Source organism: Notolepis coatsorum (assembly GCF_963971535.1).
Source record: "Notolepis coatsorum genome assembly, chromosome: 4".
NCBI lineage: Eukaryota > Metazoa > Chordata > Actinopteri > Aulopiformes > Paralepididae > Notolepis > Notolepis coatsorum.
This window is the reverse complement of record NC_140168.1, coordinates 169,838,383-169,857,095: the sequence shown is the minus strand read 5'-3', so window position 1 is coordinate 169,857,095 and position 18,713 is coordinate 169,838,383. Positions and strand designations below refer to the sequence as shown.

Sequence of the window (18,713 nt, the reverse complement as noted above, 5' to 3'; positions counted from 1 at the left end):
ACCGCGTCCGGCTTCAGCTGATTAGTGGTCTTCTGGACAAACATCCCACCCCAACAACATAATCCGAGGCAATGAAGTGTTCGCTGCAGATCCTCCTTCCCTGTCCAACAGGCTGGTCGCGCCGTCTGGGTGCAGGCAGCCCGAGCCAACATGTCAACAACACTGTTTTTTTCACTGGTAGTTTGTGGAAATTAACCAACTTTCCTCTCTCTCACATGGTAAAATTAGTTTGAACAGCCAGGAGCAATACAAACAGAACCACCGCGGTCCCGTTGTTTTGTAGGCAACATTTTATTTGCTGACTGACCCATTCAATATAGGCAGCTAACCAGAGTGTATACACCCAAGCCACGGTATGACGTCAGCAACAAAATGGCCGCGCCCATAATGCTAAATGCTTCAGAAATGTACACAACAAATCGTTTTTTCTTAGAAACTGCTTATTTTTATAACGTGACTTCTTCTGTGGCTTATCTAAATACTAATGTGATGCTATGAATATGTATTTATCGCACTGCTTCATCTTCCCTTTAACATGCTTTATATCCTCGCCATTACTATATGCCCGTCGCGGTTAAAACCTTTTGAACTAACGTTAGCGTTAAGCTAGCTAATGCTTCCATTTCTCTTTGACCCGTCTCTCGTAAGCTACGTCATCCCCCGCTAAGAGTCATGGGAGATGTAGTAAATACAACAGTCCTGTGTGTGTGTCTTTATGCAGATCGTTATGCAGTTTTAAAGCACCTTGGCTTTGTTCTGAATGCACTTTGTTGTAGTTATCCTACAGAGAAAAGAAAATGCACTTGACTTTAATGCACATTTTGTTGTATGCAAAGAGAAAATGTTTAAATTGTACAATCTTTCAGCAGTCAGTCTGGAATTAATGTATGCATTCAAAAGTGCTGAATAAATGTTTTATGGGCCCATAATAGTGATTATTAATATTATTTAAGTTAAGTTTAGCCATAATCATGTCCTTTGCCATAATCAGGTAGCTGATTTTTTTTTTTATAAATACACTATATATATATATTTATATTAATCATTTTCGGCATTCGGTTTTCGGCCAACTGTTTCCTATTTTCTGTATCGGTTTCGGCCAAGAATTTCCCATTCGGTGCATCCCTAACAATAATACAAACAAATATATAATAATAAAGAAAAATTATATATATATAAAATAAAAAATATGCCCAACAATAGATCGAATATCATCCTTTTTTTGAGAAGGAATATTCTAATGTAATTTCTGGACAATTTTGACAGCCCTAGTTCACAGCACTGTTTACCAGAGCCCATTGTTAATTCATAATGGGAGAGCAGTATGGTGGACAGATAGGCTAACTGATAGCAGTGTCTCCTGTTACAGCGCTGCAGCTGCAGGCTGTGAGTGTTTGTTAGCGTTGACCCGAGGCGGGTCTTATCGGGTAGCAGCGCGTCGTGGTGGGTTTCATCAGCACCTGCACTGTGGCCTACATTTTGAAAGAGCGTTTGTGACAAACTTGGAACCGTTTTGCTCGAATAAGACGCCTGCACTTTCAAAACGATCGCTGGTTGAGATGGTGAACTAATTATGAATTTTAAGGATTTAATATAGCACTCGGTCACCATATTTTTTATATATGTTTTCTGTTTTGGCATACATAAATGGTAAATGGCTGCATTTATATAGCACTTTTATCCAACGCGCTTTACAATTTGTTCCTCACATTTTACCCATTCACCCACACATTAACACACCAATGGCGGAGGCAACCATGCAAGGTGCCAACCTGCACATCGGGAGCAATGAGGGGTTAAGTGTCTTGCTCAAAGACACTTCGACACGCTGACCGGGAGGAGCGGAAAGTGAACTGGGAACCTCTGGATTACCAGACGACTGCTCTACCTCCTGAGCCACTGTCGCCCCAATACATAACGTAGAAATTTCACCAGAGGGGTCGGCTCCATTTGCATCCCTGGGACGCGGTACCTTCCTCTGGGACATTTGACATGGTTGGACACGTTAGTGATTGTAGGTATTTATTGAACCTGTGACCTGGGACAGTCTCTCTAACCTCCAGGTATTGGTTGTCTTGAAACCATTGATTAGAAAATACATTTGACATTTTAGAGGATTTAATATATATACACTGAACAATCTGTGTTAGTGAGCACTTCTCCTTTGCTGAGATAATCCATCCACCTGACAGGTGTGACATACCAAGATGCTGATTAGACAACATGATTATTGCACAGGTGTGCCTTAGGCTGGTCACAATAAAAGGCCACTCTAAAATGTGCAGTTTTATCACACACCACAGATGTCGCAAGTTTTGAGGGAACGTGCAATTCGCATGAATGTCCACCAGAGCTGTTGTCCGTGAATTGAATGTTCTTTTCTCTACAATAAGCCGTCTCTAAATTCGTTGTGAGGCTGGTTGGATGTACTGGCAAATTCTCAAAAGAATTTGGAGACGACCAAAATTGGAGCAAAAACAAAGAGTGTTGGTGTATTTATTTTGTTAGCACATTTATTTTTTCTACAAAATGGAGCCTGTGTTGTGAAGCGTTTTTTTTCTTTATCTTTAGTTTTGTTTGTTACAAAACTAAGTGATTTCTTTCCCTCAGTTGGTTTAAAGGAAGGCGGTCCCTGCAGCATAGCAGTTGTATTACATTATTATTAGGGATGCACCGAATGGGAAATTCTTGGCCGAAACCGATACCGAAAATAGGAAACAGTTGGCCCGAAAACCGAATGCCGAAAGGCCGAAAATTATTCATAGAATAGAATTTTTTTTACCAATGTTGTTCAGCTACCTGATTATGGAAAAATATATTATTATGGCAAAACTTAACTTAAATAATAAATAATCACTATTATGGGTCCATAAAACATTTATTCAGCACTTCTGAATGCATACAGTACATTAATTCCAAGTCAAGTGGCGGACATCTGTGCTCTACTGAGCGCACCTTTCTAGTCCGCAGATGAATGTGCTCTCTTGACTTTGGCACAGTAGACGCGCAACGTGTATTCTCGAGAATGATAATAATAATAATGCTTTTCAGATTATATTATCAACGACAGACAGCGTCAATGTGAGAAACACAATCCCCCCCCTCTTAAGTTAACCGCGACGGGCATATAGTAAATAAGGATATAAAGCATGTTAAAGACGCATTTATTGGACGCGTTGCGCGCTGAGTTTACATAGAAACAGTGCGACACATAGAAACAGCGTGCATGTAATGACTGAAGCCACGTTTTGATGACATCATCACAACAACACGCATTAGGTTACAGGTTGTTTCTGTTTCGGTGATATATTTTCGGTGAAAAAACTCTTTCGGCCAAAAGCCGAAAGGCCATTTTTGGTCATTTTCGGCCGAAAACTTTCGGTGGCCGAAATTTCGGTGCATCCCTAATTATTATTGTATTCAACTCTAAAAAGGGGTAGAAATCAGAGGCACTATATAATAACGGTGTCTATATATATTATATAAGGAGACGGAGCACTACAGGAGTTTTGAATGGAGACATTTGTAATGCTCAAGATGGCGGAAACAAAGCAAACGTATTCTGAGAAAATTATTAAATGTTATTATGTTGAGCAAAATTATAATCTACTGTATTTTGAGGTGAAATGTGAGCTTTATGAGATGTTTAAAATGAATAACGATCTCTGCTGTTAGTGGGTGGGTGCCATGGTAACTAAGGCCTCTGTAGGGGTCATTGAAGGTGTCACAGGTGTTGTTAGTTGCCGTTAACAAGATGGAGGCGAAGTGAGACTTTGTAGACGTTTTGTTCCAAAATGTGATATCAACCTTTTGGGCAAAACATTACTACTGTAACTGAGGGGTACAATTCCCTGACTGTATTGTTAGATATGGTATTTAATACCACTACCTCTTGTACTTTAACTTCTGGCCATCCAGTACATGATATAAGTATGATGAACACTTTCCCACCTGATGAAACGAATCCACACAAATGTACAAATCGAATATTTAATATAGCAAAAGGTATATACAACGTTCACTTGTTTACACTTATGATTTGAAATATGCACTTGTATGGCAAATGAGTATTCGTAGGTAAATCAACATTGAATGTCCAATCTCTGGTTACGCAGGGAGTAAGTATACAACCTGGATATTTAGGAAACTATAGCGATGGTACTTAAATGATTATAGCTGGATACACTAAGGGGGGGGGGGGGTCCCGCTGGTTGTAAGACAGTAGGAGGGGGGGGGGTTAGAGAAGCCGCTGGCGGTATCCCATCTGGCCGACGGTTTCTTGGGAGAATTCAAAGTCTTGAACACGGTGCCCACAGAACCTCGGTCCGCAGACGAATACAGCTGGACCCTCTGGTGGACGGTAGCTGCCGGTCCACAACGGAGAGACGTGAGGCGACCTCACTGGTGTAGAGCGCCGTCTCACCTGGAGTCCTCTCCGGGGGGTAGTTCCAACACTCCGCAGTGTTGGCCGTTATCCATGGAATAATCAAAGCACCCAAAGCATAATCCAAGCCGTGGAAGGCTCGCCGTCGTCCGGGTAGAGTAATCCAATATACAGGTCCAGTCGCCCTGGCCCGGAGCTCCTCGGATGCAAGCACCACTAGGGGTCTGCCCAGCCTGGTTAAGCGTCCAGATAACGTCAGGAACGATGGGGGTACTGATAACTTTAGAACTCTAACCGAACGATGCACCATACATAAATAGACTATTATTAGCTTAATAGAATACGTCCAACTCGACGGTATAGTGCCAAACTATGACTATTCAACTATTAATCCGCACGATATCTCAATGCCTATTCTGAGGCCAAGTAGGCCTTACTACACCACACGTGCGTCGTGGGTGAGGCTTCGCGTCTGTCACTCTGTTGGAGGGTAAAGAACTGGACTAAAAGAAGGTTCTACTTTACTTGCGCCATATATATATGCGCTATGAACAAATAGTACCATTCGTATTTCACCAGACGTATTCCTGCGCGGAACCGGGGCTTGCCACGACATGTTGGGCGGCACGATTGAACTTGAACCTAGGGGTATGGCAACCTGGCGCCAGGTTCTCGTCCAATGGTAGAATGAAACTATTATGGGCTGTTTAGTAGACTAAAGGGATATTCAGTGCATATTGTACAAGGAATATACAGGGGATATCAAACGATATACAAACACTATTTAAATATATATATATAAATAAATATATATATTCGGTTTAATCTGATCCTTCACAACAACTACCAGTACTCTAATATGATTTATATCATAAAAGTAAGTCATTAATATTATTATAACATTTTTATTAGCAATATTTTAGACAAAATAGTAACATTATAGAAGTAATTATTTCATTTATATATATTTTTTATATTGAGTAATTAATTCAGGCGACAGTTGAACATCTGTCCACATTAATAAATTGTATTTTGGAATGAAACGCTCCTTATGTACAATACATAATTAACTCAGGCCAGTTGGTGTCCAATCTCATCTCGAGCCTTTATTTATTCTCAAAGGACATTGAGGTCACCCTCATTTTCAATGTCGTCGAGACTGCATACATCTGATTTTTTACAATATAATAATAAATAATAACTCTTATCTACAATAGCACCTTTCACACATGGACCGCAGCCCAAAGTGCCCCACAGCAAGTAGCATAAAAGTCTACCACACAAGCTACTGTGTAATCTGTTACTGTAGCGCATGCTCTTCACATCTACCACACAAGCTACTGTGTAATATGTTACTGTAGCGCATGCTCTTCACATCTACCACACAAGCTACTGTGTAATCTGTTACTGTAGCGCATGCTCTTCACATCTACCACACAAGCTACTGTGTAATATGTTACTGTAGCGCATGCTCTTCACATCTACCACACAAGCTACTGTGTAATCTGTTACTGTAGCGCATGCTCTTCACATCTACCACACAAGCTACTGTGTAATATGTTACTGTAGCGCATGCTCTTCACATCTACCACACAAGCTACTGTGTAATCTGTTACTGTAGCGCATGCTCTTCACATCTACCACACAAGCTACTGTGTAATCTGTTACTGTAGCGCATGCTCTTCACATCTACCACACAAGCTACTGTGTAATATGTTACTGTAGCGCATAGGGGTGTAACGATTCGACCTCACAACGATTAGATTCTATTACAATTCTTCAGGCAACGATTCAATGCATCAATCAATTCAATGCAAGCTACTGTGTGATATGTTAGCCCATGCGCTTTTCATTTTTCCCTCCCTCTTAGCAAAAACAGATCAATATTCAAGGGGTCAAGCTTTTACACTGGCCTCTCCTGCTTTAAACAATGAGCCTAATGTACATCCCTGTCCCTGCCAACATAAACAATGATAATGATTCCTCCAGGCGTTGGACTCACTCCTCCTCCACACGCAAACGCACACGCACACACTTTATAACGCATCACTGTGCCTCACTGCATCACTGAGCACAGGGTGACAGTACTATCTTCCTGGACTTATACTTTTACTTTTAAACCGATATTGTACAATTTTACACTTTTTGACTGTTTTGTGTTATTTTGACTATTTTATATTTTAGAATGTATATACATAACATAGAAAATGTATATCCCGGACCGTATTCTTATTCGTGACATGTTTACTGTGAGCGATCTGTAGTGCCAAATCTTCCTCAGGATGAATAAAGTATTTCTATTCTATTCTACACACATGCACACACACACACACACATGGCATTTGGAGAAGTTGCTACCACACGTGGCATTTCTCGACGCCTTTTCAATCCTGCCAAAGAGTGTGAACAGTATCTGACGAGCGATCAGGAGAAGTTGGACGTAAGGATGATGGAGTCGATTACACTTGGATACCCCCCATCCCCACCTCACTCACTTGCACATCTCTTTTCCAGTGCCACATAATCACTGACATCAAGGACCCCAAATAAAAATGTAATACAGCCTCCATTTTCAAAATATTTTATATATTCTCTCATTGGGCGTTAGAGAGACTAATGACTCCCTTATACGTTCTGTCATTGGGCTTTATAGAGACCTCTGACCCCCTTATACGTTCTGTCATCGGGCTTTAGAGAGACCTCATTCCCTTATATGTTCTGTCATTGGGCTTTAGAGAGACCTCTGACCCCCTTTACGTTCTGTCATTGGGCTTTAGAGAGACCTCTGACCCCCTTTACGTTCTGTCATTGGGGGGCTGGCTGGCTGGAACCCCATTATTAGACTCAGACTCTACTTTGGGCACCACTGGACTGCTAAATACCACTTGCCTATAAGCTAAGTATCGATGGTCTACTGTAATGGCCAACTCAGCAATTGTGTTTGCATGGGTGCGTTTGTGTGCGCCAGCTTGACTGGCGGCCTCAGTGGCATGTAGGTGATGTATTTGCCACATCTGTGGCACCTGTCAGGAGAGGTGTTCTACAGTGAGGAAAAACTGTCTGACTCAAGTATTCTCAGAATCTCCTCGATGCTAAAATACACACACAAGAGCCACTTATTGCATGTTATAACGTCAAGGCCATGTGACTGGATTTGAATTAATGGAAGACATCATTCGTAGGTATCACACAATACTACAATAATCGTTGTATCTCGATTATCTTATCTCGTAATTGAAACTATTAATCACCCAGCCCGGTGAAACAAAGAATACATTTCAAGATCCTCATGTTTGTTTACAAACGGTCTAGCCCCAGCTTACATCGAGGACCTCCTGGTCCAATCAGCCAGATCCAACAGTCAAATCTGCCTTAAGATTAGGGTTGGGCATCGTTTGGATTTGAAAGATTCCGGTTCCGATTCCGATTCTCCATATCGATTCCTGTTCTAAACGATTCTCGATTCCGATTATTTGAGGTGCAGGTCAAAACAGGTCACAGCTTATTTCGCAGGAGAATTTTTTAGGAAGTTAGGAACCGGTTCCTATTAGAACCGGTTTTCGGTGCCCAACCCTACTTAAGATTCCAAAATCAAGACCGGTGAGGTGACCAAGGGAAACCGAGCTTTTGCATTTGCAGTGCCGAAACTCTGCAACAAGCTCCCGCTAACCATCAAATCTGCAAGCACTCTACGGACTTTTAAGGCCATGCTCAAAACTCACCTTTTCGAGTTTTCGCCCAATGATAGTTTTGTGTTGTAGTATTACTGCCTGGTGTATTTATGTCCGTCTGTTCTCTGTCTGCTTGGCTGGCCTGCATGTTTTTTTTTTAAATGTTCTTATTGTTCCAGTCTTTCTGTTTCTTTTCTTTCCCGGGCTGCGCCCCGGTCTGATGTGACTATTGGTTGAGGGGCACAATATAAATAAATGTATCATCATATCAGCTAGTGATGCACGATATATCGGCCGCCGATATAATATCGGCCGATATGGCAGTTTTTTTACACATCAATATCGGTCCGATATCAAGATTGGGCCGATATTATTTTTTTTTTACATGTTTTGGCCTTAAATAGTTTCAAATATCAGTCATTTCTGAAAATAAGTTACAAAAGTAAAATAATTATGCGTTTTGGAAAATAGCTCTTTATTTGATTATCATAAAGTGTTTTCTATACAGAGATATCGACATCGGTAAATATCGGTATCGGCCAGAACAGCAATATTAATATCGGTTATCGGTATCGGCCACAATTTTCACATCGGTGCATCACTAATATCAGCCCTATACTCGACTAACATTTAAGCATTACATCACGTGCAGGAGTGTGTTATAAGAATTAGATCATGCCTAGGGGTGGTTGTTAGGCCCGAGGCGCAGCCGAGGGTCGTTAGACCCCATGATCTAATTCTTATAACACACGACTACATGTGGTGTAATGTCTTTTATACAATTGCCGAATTCATCCAACCTTATTGCTATACAATAAACACACAGTAATTGAAGCATAATGGAGATTTATTCACAAAACCATCCGCAGAAAAAGTAGGTCCAAAAAAATTAAAAATAAGTTTCCTCCGTGTCTAGAAGCAGCTGGGAGGTGCAGTGCTTCAAAGCATGCCATCTAACAGTGAAGTTACCGGTTGTTATTTGATTGATTGATTGATTGATTTTTTATTACCAGATTGCAGAATGGGTACAATACAGTATGGCTCAATTGTTAAGGGGATGCAGACCAGAGAAAGACTTTGTTTACATCAGGGTCCCCCATTTTCAATGCATCATACAGGGTTCGTACGGGTGCTGGAAATCCTTGAAAATGCTTGTATTTCAATGTGGTGTTTTCAAGGTTTGAATAGTGTTTAAATTGTGTATAAAGTGCTGGAAAGTTATTGAAATTGTAATTGCACTGTATACTTTAATAATATATCGCTATCTGACTGAATAGTTTGGTTTTTAGATAAAGAAAAAAAATTCGGAGAGAGCCTAATTGTTTTCGCCTTTCACGCAAAAGTCCTCTCTCGATCCTCGCCACTCGCGTGATTTGGCTTGGATTGACCCGTAGTGTTTTTTTTATGTGTGCCATCTGATGGAACAGCGTGTGGGGCAGCCAACATGCCGGAAGGCTGCCGTTTTAATTACCTCTGACTTGAATATACAAAATATAATGCATGGTTGAAACGAGCACATCCTCGAGTAGCTTGCTTTAATCCCAGTAACGTTAGCGAGTTAACGTTAGCAAGCTTCTTATTTATTTAAACGTTAGCAAGCTAGTGAGCTAGCGTTGCCACAGATGGCTATGTTTATTGTTCATGTTGACAACGACAAGCGACACTGTATATTAACACTTTCAGTGCCTTTGATTAACGTTGATTAATGTCAGCATCCACTTCAATGATAGCGTTAAAAATGCATAATCTACGTTTTAAATTATGGCTATGTGTATAATCTGCCTGTCGCTTATCCATGACTTGTTTGTAGTCAACATTGTCGAAACAGATTTTTTTTAATCGGTTCATTTCCGTTTTATAGCATTTCGAAAAGCTATCGTTTTCTCGAAAATTTCAGGAAAATAGAAAGATTCAGTCATAAACGGCATTTATTGGAATATTCTCGAATACACTAGACACATTGTCATTTGTCCGCCTATTTATGAATCGTTTTCAAATAAACGCTAGATTATCGATAGTATATGTGTACTTATGCACGCTATAGAAGCGAGCTGAGAAATCGATTATCTTATTTCCTCAACAGCACACACACACACACATATACACATACGGGGCACGCTGTTATCTCAGTGAAAACAGCTCTGATTATCCTAAAACTGGTAACATAGACTCCTTACCTTACATCAGATGTTCTCCAAAAAGATTATTCCAATTCCTGATCGCCATTCCAAATATTGATTGCGTTTATTGATTGATTATTGGCTGCTGTAAATATATATTCCAGGCTGCTTTCCGTCTCGCAATCACTTCCCTCTTCATCAGACGGCTCGCCAGCATAGTGGAGCGAGTAGGCTCCCCCCACCCATCGACCTGTGTAATAGAATGGTCTGCAGTTACACAGGGATAGACGATAGGGGGCGGTATTTTCCCATCGGAGCTCATAGAGGGGCTGCTGTACCAACGGGAGACTCTGTTGATGAAATATGAATTCAGATCGCTAATAAAAAAAAAAAAAAAAGACAATTAGCGTCGTCGGCTCTCAACGGGGGGTAGGGCGGGGCGATATGACGATATTATATAAATATCGGGTACAGTTCATTAACGATACACTTTTTTAAACGTATCGTGGATATCGTGATGTTTTGCCCAAGAGGATTGTGTCGCGTCAATCTGGTCCACACGTTGAACATTTTGAACAGCGCCGCCCCACACACACACTACTGCATCAAAGTTACTACTTATGATAACAAAGGCATTCGTTTTGTGGCATTAACGTTATATGTTCAATAACATCAGCGTATTTACATAGCAACGTCCGAGGTCGACCTAGATATAGCAAGCATTAATCGTTCATATCTCAGCCCGTGCTGACTCAGTTGTGCCCATTCTGCAGTCTGTTAATAAAGTTTTCAATCAGACAGATGTATGGAAAGGCTTTTATTATAACATCCGTTGCAGTAAAATCATTATGCCTCCAGTCGTTTAGTCATCCTGCGTAGCTAAAAGCTAAACATCGGCCGCGGGGAGCTACTGCTACCATTGTTGTTGTCATTGAGCTCTCCAATGGCGGAAGTAAAAAATTAATACGCGCTTGCCGATTGGTGCTAAGAACAGCAGGGCGGGTGCAAGCGGTGTGACATAATTGGCAGACTCGACTGTCAATCAAAATGATTCTGTTTGCCGTCTGAATGAATGAAAACGTTATTAACAGATTGCAGCATGGGTACAATACAGTACAGCTCAATACAACAACAGTGGACTGGAGGATGCAGACCAGAGAAAGACTTTCGTCTTGTTTACATCAGGGTCCCCCATTTTCAATTCATCATATTTCATATCTAAATCATATAATATCTCATTGCTAAATATATGCAATATATAATCTAATAATCCAATAATCTAAATCTAATATATAATATAAAAATGCTAAATGCATGGGTATTTTATTTTGTCTTTAATGTTAGCTTGCAAACTCAAATACTGTCTTGGTAAGCCTCATAATGAATTGTTTGGGGAAAAAACATTGTGATGCGTATCGTGTATCGCCGAAAGGTCAGGAAAATATCGTGATATCATATTTAGGCCATATCGCCCAGCCCTAACGGGGGGCATGAAATAACGATATATAGCGTGGCCGGCACTGAAAGTGTTAAGGCGAGTTAATAAATGAATAAATTAAAATCTGCTCCGCTCTGATAAACTGACTCTTCGGTCAGAGCGTCCAGTGTGCACAACTAGTTTTGTTTAGCTAACTCCATTATGCATCAGAGCTGTGGTTTAGCTGTGATCAACATGGCTAACAAGCACATCTTTCTATTTTAAGGAATGTTCTGTAGGATATGTCCGCAACATAAAAAACCAGCTACTCGGGGTAGCTGTTTGTGTTATATAACAAGAGAGGAGACTAGAGCTTGTGTCAACTGTGTGTATTGCAACCAATACCGTGGGCATCATATAGCTTACATCCTGGTACCTGCTGGGACGTACCAACTGAAGACACCACTGGGGGTTGTATAAAAATCCTAGGTTGATTTGATTTTGTATACATTTTAAGGCTCAAGGAGCTGATTGACTGCCTACCTCAAAGACTGTTGTCTTATTTTGCACATTTTCAGTAAATATTTGATTGTTGAAGTTTTATCTGGTGATTGTTTCACATGGGCTCAGCCAGGTTATGATGCCAAGTCTACATCATTCTGGTTGTTTATAGCACAATAACATCTGATTTAATGTGATGGAAGAAGTGAAATGATCATTTCGAGTAAATATTTAATTACCACAGCCGCATAAGATGCTGGAAAAGCTTGAAAATGCACCTTGAAAATGCTTGAAAAGTGCTTGAATTTTGCTTTGGAAAAGGTGTAAAAACCCTGATCATAACATATATGACATACAGATAGACAGTGCTACATCTATACATAGGTTGCTACAAAGCATGTCATCTAACAGTGAAGTTAGCGGTTGTTATTTGATTGATTGAAAATGTTATTAACAGTGAAATGACAGTGTCCTTTTGAAGGAGAGGGAGGTTCTACAACGAATGGCATCTAACAACACACTTCCCGCGATTTATATTTTGTTTCACAATGAGTCATGACCAACCAATTACATAATCCAACATTGTGTAAGCAACTAACACATTCCACGTGACTATCGTTTTTGAATGAGTCGTTATGACGCTATCAATACATCCATTCATAAAGATTATTGTCCGCCATCTTGGTTTCATTCCTAAAAACACGAACGGCGGAGTGATTCGGAAACAAAGTAATTCGGTTGTGGGCGGGTTCTGGGATCACGTAAGTGTTATGAGAAATAACAACGTCTGAAAGAAGTGTCTCAGCCAATTAGAATCAATACATTTGCATGCCATTGTATAATAACATTGAAGAGACTCTTGCCTGTGACTAAAAGTATGTATGATTAACGTTACTTCCACTATTGCGCTGTAGCTAATGTTACATTGATCGGTCGTCTGTCTACATCGTTTTCTAATTACTTTTCAACAAGGAGTATCTGTTTGTTGGACAGGCTGGATGCCGTGTCCATCTCCACCAGATTTGTGGAGAGGATGAACTTCTGTAAATGACTGACATTACTATCCACAAAGCTGCTTTAAGTGACTGCCATTACTATCCACAAAGCTGCTGTATGTGACTGACATTACCATCCGCAAAGCTGCTGTTTCTGCAAAGGCATGGTTATGTTTATGTTCTAATTTAAAAATGAACAAAGGGACAGTAATACCTTACGTCAGATTTCTATCCGTTCAGTGATGGATCAACATGCCTAACCATGGTGTATCGTCATATGATATGGCCATTAATTTTACATTTGGTCGATACATTTCAATTTGATCTGCCACTTCGTAGTGGAATTGCTAGTGGGAAACCTGCTCCCATTAAGTCCTAATGTGATAACACTGGTCTCCTGTTAGTCCTAATGTGATATTACTGGTCTCCTGTTAGTCCTAATGTGAACCCTATTCGTCTCCTGTTAGTCCTAATGTGAACCCTGCTCGTCTCCTGTTAGTCCTAATGTGAACACTGCACATCTACTGTTAGTCCTAATGTGAACCCTGCTCATCTCCTGTTAGTCCTAATGTGATATCACTGGTCTCCTGTTAGTCCTAATGTGAACCCTATTTGTCTCCTGTTAGTCCTAATGTGAACCCGGCTCGTCTCCTGTTAGTCCTAATGTGAACCCGACTCGTCTCTTGTTAGTCCTAATGTGAACCCTGCTTGTCTCCTGTTAGTCCTAATGTGAACCCTGCTAGTCTCCTGTTAGTCCTAATGTGAACTCTTCTGCACGTCTCCTGTTAGTCCTAATTTGAACTCTGCTCGTCTCCCGTTAAGTCCTACTGTGTGAATGTGTTGAAATCGTCCCTGCAGAGACATGCTCCTGATTTCCTGTTGCATAAGTAACTAAACCAACGCCAGCCCTAATCCACTGACTCTCATCCACTCAGGCGGGTGACTCAGGCTGTGTGTTTGACCAGCGATGGGGGAAACGGTGCTGTTCAGGGTGTGTGTTTGACCAGCGATGGGGGAAACGGTGCTGTTCAGGGTGTGTGTTTGACCAGCGATGGGGGAAACGGTGCTGTTCAGGTGTGTGTTTGACCAGCGATGAGGGAAGCGGTGCCTGACTTTTGGATAATGGTGTACAGGTGTACTCAAACAAACTAACGGACGGCACAAACAGAGTGATTATGTCTTGAAGGACAGAGGAGTCTTCAGCTATTCATGCTGAGAGCTTAGAACTCATTCAGGCGATGATAATCTGAGTGAAAGGCGTTCTGTGTCACGGTGCTGTGCAGAATCCCTCGCCCACATATGGAACGTCAGGGGAAATCCTTCATTCTAGTCGAGCAAAAAATTATGTGGAAAAAGCTGCGTCGAGATCTCATTCAGCACATCTCATTCAGCACAGCTCATTCAGCACATCTCATTCAGCACATCTCATTCAGAACATCTCATTCAGAACATCTCATTCAGCACATCTCATTCAGAACATCTCATTCAGAACATCTCATTCAGCACATCTCATTCAGAACATCTCATTCAGAACATCTCATTCAGCACATCTCATTCAGAACATCTTATTCAGAACATCTCATTCAGAACATCTCATTCAGCACATCTCATTCAGAACATCTCATTCAGCACATCTCATTCAGCACATCTCATTCAGCACATCTCATTCAGAGATCTCATTCAGCAATATATGGTCATTTACAATCTGCACTTGGTTTAACCTCTTAACGTATACGTCCCGACATGCCCGTGCGCAGAACGCACAAAAGTCACGGCACTTAGCGAGCGTCTAGAGCGGCTCAGGGCTGCATTTTTCGCCAAACATAAATTACCGTTCGAAAGATCTATTTGTTGCCGTTCGAACGCCTATGCCTCCTCACTCAACCAAATCCGTGCCTCGGTTCTCTTGTCTTGTCAACAAATCCCCTCATTCGCTCCGAAGATGGCAAGTGCAGAGCCTCCCCAACTTGTGGATAAAGAAAACAGCAGAAGCGCTGTTTGGAAGTACTTCGGGTTTGAAGTAAACGACGAAGGAAAAGCTAAAGATGCCACGAAGCCCATTTGCAAGCGTTGTTACAGAGCAGTGCCAACGAAAGGTGCAAACACCACATTTGGCAAAACACCTGAAGGACCGACACATGGAGCTCAGCTTCAGAACGTGTATTTAGTACGTCAGGTCTCATTTGCAGTCCAAGAAGGGCACAGCTTACAGAGGAGCACATTGACATGCTGGTGTTCCTAGCAACAAATCTGAAAGTTGCAAAGAGACGTTAGGCTACATTACAGTAATTGGTGTCACTCTCACTCACCTCAGTTTAGAAGTATCTGTAATCTGATCACTGTTTTAACAGATTACAGTTAACAATGTTTCTTCAGATGTAATCCCATTGCATAATGCTCAGTTATGCGTATTTCAACCCTGATAGTCATTCACATCATCATTTGCAATATTGAGCAAACATAAATTGCAATATGTGTACTGTAACGTTGGCTGTCTGATTTGTGGATATTATGTGTACTGTAACGTTGGCTGTCTGATTTGTGGATATTATGTGTACTGTAACGTTGGCTGTCTGATTTGTGGATCCAATCCAATCCACTTTATTTATAAAGAACATTTAAAAACAACAAAGTTGACCAAAGTGCTGTGATGTGCACAACATAAGATAAAAACATAAAAAATAAAAACACAATAAAAACATATAGAATATCTCACATAAAAAAGGTAGGTCTCTTTAAAAACCAAAAGCCAGAGCAAATGTGTTTTGTGGCGTGATTTGAACACCTGCAGAGTGGGGGCCTGTCTAACATGCAGTGGCAGCTCATTCCAGAGCTTTTGGGCTGCCACAGCGAAAGCACGGCCCTCCCTAAGCTTCAGCCTGGACTTGGGAACAGCCAAGAGGAGCTGGTCAGAGGATAATGTGTACTGTAACGCTGGCATGTAAGACATGGATTCATTCCATGGTTCAATAATCTATTGAAAGTTACGCCTACTTGCTTCTAAACATTTCATTGGTGGCAGTTCAATGTTCCAGAGTGCCTTGCCTGATGGAAATACAAAAGAAGATAAATAATCATTTCATTCAGAAGTGCTAAGAATGATAGATTGTTAAAAAGTGCTCTAAAGTGCATGTTGAGGTGCACCTGGGAAAAAGAAAAAGAAAACTTGAGTGAAAATGTAATTTTTTTTAAAAGTAATGCAAATTATCAACCGATCAATCAATGAAATAAAATATCTTTGGCTCAATCGATTACTAATTGTTAGTAGCTGCTGTAGTGTACACACACACATACACACACGTCATGTTCTCCCCTCTAGTCTACCATAAAACCACCCTATCAAATGAATGTCCCTGGCCATACAATCGGGCAGAAGACATATTTTCCCATTTGTAATGGTCCTCCCAGCCCCCCCCCCCCCCCCCCCCCCCCAGACAGACGACCAGACTAACGGCTCACCGTCCATGTTTTACACTGTACTCAAACAGCCGTATCTTAATCCCACCGTGCCGGAGAACAGTGATACAGTAGGAGTTTGAATGTCTGTCTGGCCGCCTTGACCTTAACTGCATTCCAAGCATTTTGAAATGCTGATTTCACCATAAAAGGCTCTTTAGAGGGATCATCCTCCCAATGGGAAGACCTCTCAATGAATTTGAACATGTTGTTAAAGATGTCGTGAACAACTTCTTGAAAGTCAAACCAGTAGGAACGACTCAAACCTGTCATCACAATGTCAAGTGTGTGCACAGCATTGTGTTACTCGCTACTCACTATATTTGTGTCTTTTTTGACAGAGTTGAACATGGAGTACAACCCGGCCGACCACCCGCGTGCCAGCACCATCTTCCTCAGCAAGTCACAGAATGACGGTAAGTAGCTGTCAGTCGACGCTTCAACAGACTATTATTCCCTCAGTCAGGTTGACGGGAGGCTCACGTTTAGCCCGCAGCTTTTCTCATCGTCAGACTTGTCCAGCTTATATGGAGAGGGAAATGGCCTCAGTCACTACATAGGTATACAGTATGGGGGATTTGGAGATGGCTAGGAGGATTGCAAATTGCAAATCAAATCATCGAATTTATTTGTAAAGCCCGAAATCACAAGTTAATGTCCCCATGGGCCGGACAAGTTTCTTTAACAAGTCGAGAAGAAACATCACAATAAATCAAGAACAAAAAACCCACCATAAAATCCAAAATAAATGTAAAATAAATAAATGCAACACTCCCAGACAAAAACTCACAAAAAACCTAGCAATAGCACCACAGGCGATGTGGAGGAGAGAAACTTTAGAAGGGCCGTTCAAGGGGGGATCCCCCTTCTTGGATGTCGGTGATAGTAGTGTTGCTATGGATGATCGATGGGAATAAAACAGGCGAATAGTTGGTATGTACAAATGAACTGGAGGCATGTTGGTTAGTTGGAGGTTCAGAATGATTGGGTGGCTGATTAGTGGAACTGAAAGTATGGTTAGGTGGAGCTTACTGTAGGTGATAATAATAATATATTTGATTCGTAGAGGCGCTTTATAATTGTGGAACAAAGCGCTACAGTGTAAAAAAAATTATAATAATAAAGGGCTAAAACTAGTAAAAGAGTAAAGAACATAAAATAAGAAGGGCTAAAACTAGTAAGAGTGAAGAACATAAAATAAGAAGGGCTAAAACTAGTAAAAGAGTAAAATAACATAAAATAAGAAGGGCTAAAACTAGTAAAAGAGTGAAGAACAAAATAAGAAGGGCTAAAACTAGTAAAAGAGTGAAGAACATAAAATAAGAAGGGCTAAAACTAGTAAAAGAGTGAAGAACATAAAATAAGAAGCACTAAAACTAGTAAACGTGTAAAAAACATAAAATAAGAAGGGCTAAAACTAGTAAAAGAGTGAAGAACAAAATAAGAAGGGCTAAAACTAGTAAAAGAGTGAAGAACATAAAATAAGAAGGGCTAAAACTAGTAAAAGAGTGAAGAACATAAAATAAGAAGCACTAAAACTAGTAAACATGTAAAAAACATAAAATAAGAACGGCTAAAACTAGTAAGAGTGAAGAACATAAAATAAGAAGGGCTAAAACTAGTAAAAGAGTGAAGAAGTGAAGAACATAAAATAAGAAGGGCTAAAACTAGTAAAAGAGTGAAGAACATAAAATAAGAAGGGCTAAAACTAGTAAAAGAGTGAAGAACTAGTGCTGTCAATCGATTAAAATATTTAATCACGATTAATCGCATGATTGTCCATAGTTAACTCATGATTAATCGCATTTTTTTTTCTTAACACATTGGTCACCAAAAACGGCGTAAGTCGGTATTAACCGCCATGCGTTGAACGCCAACAACGGCGTAAATCGTTTTTGGGATCAATATTTAATTTTTTCGCCATGGCATTCATAATTCATCCAGCCTCCCTCCGGACTGCAGCCTGTATGAGATTGCAACGCCTCAATACCGCCGCCTGGTGGATGGTCGGGCGAGTTACACTCTCACCAAAACCGGAAGTGGGGGGGAGTTCCAGTAGCTCACCGCATATCTCTGCGCTATTTCTGCGTCGGGGAAAACCGTGCTGCGTCACGGATCTGGTGGACACGAGTTCGATTCCCGGACCCGCCGTCATTTATCTGAATGTCT

At 40.9% G+C, this 18,713-nt stretch overlaps 1 protein-coding gene across 2 annotated transcripts in view; it reads left to right on the top strand.

Annotated features, from left to right (window-relative positions):
* Nucleotides 1-18,713, top strand: part of LOC311226338 (cyclin-Y-like) — a 174,574-nt gene that overhangs the window by 79,202 nt on the left and 76,659 nt on the right. For both annotated transcript variants that reach the window (XM_084311761.1, XM_084311760.1), the window contains exon 2: nt 16,886-16,960. In XM_084311761.1, coding sequence (XP_084167887.1) covers nt 16,886-16,960 — 75 coding nt within the window. The remainder of the gene's footprint in view (nt 1-16,885; nt 16,961-18,713) is intronic.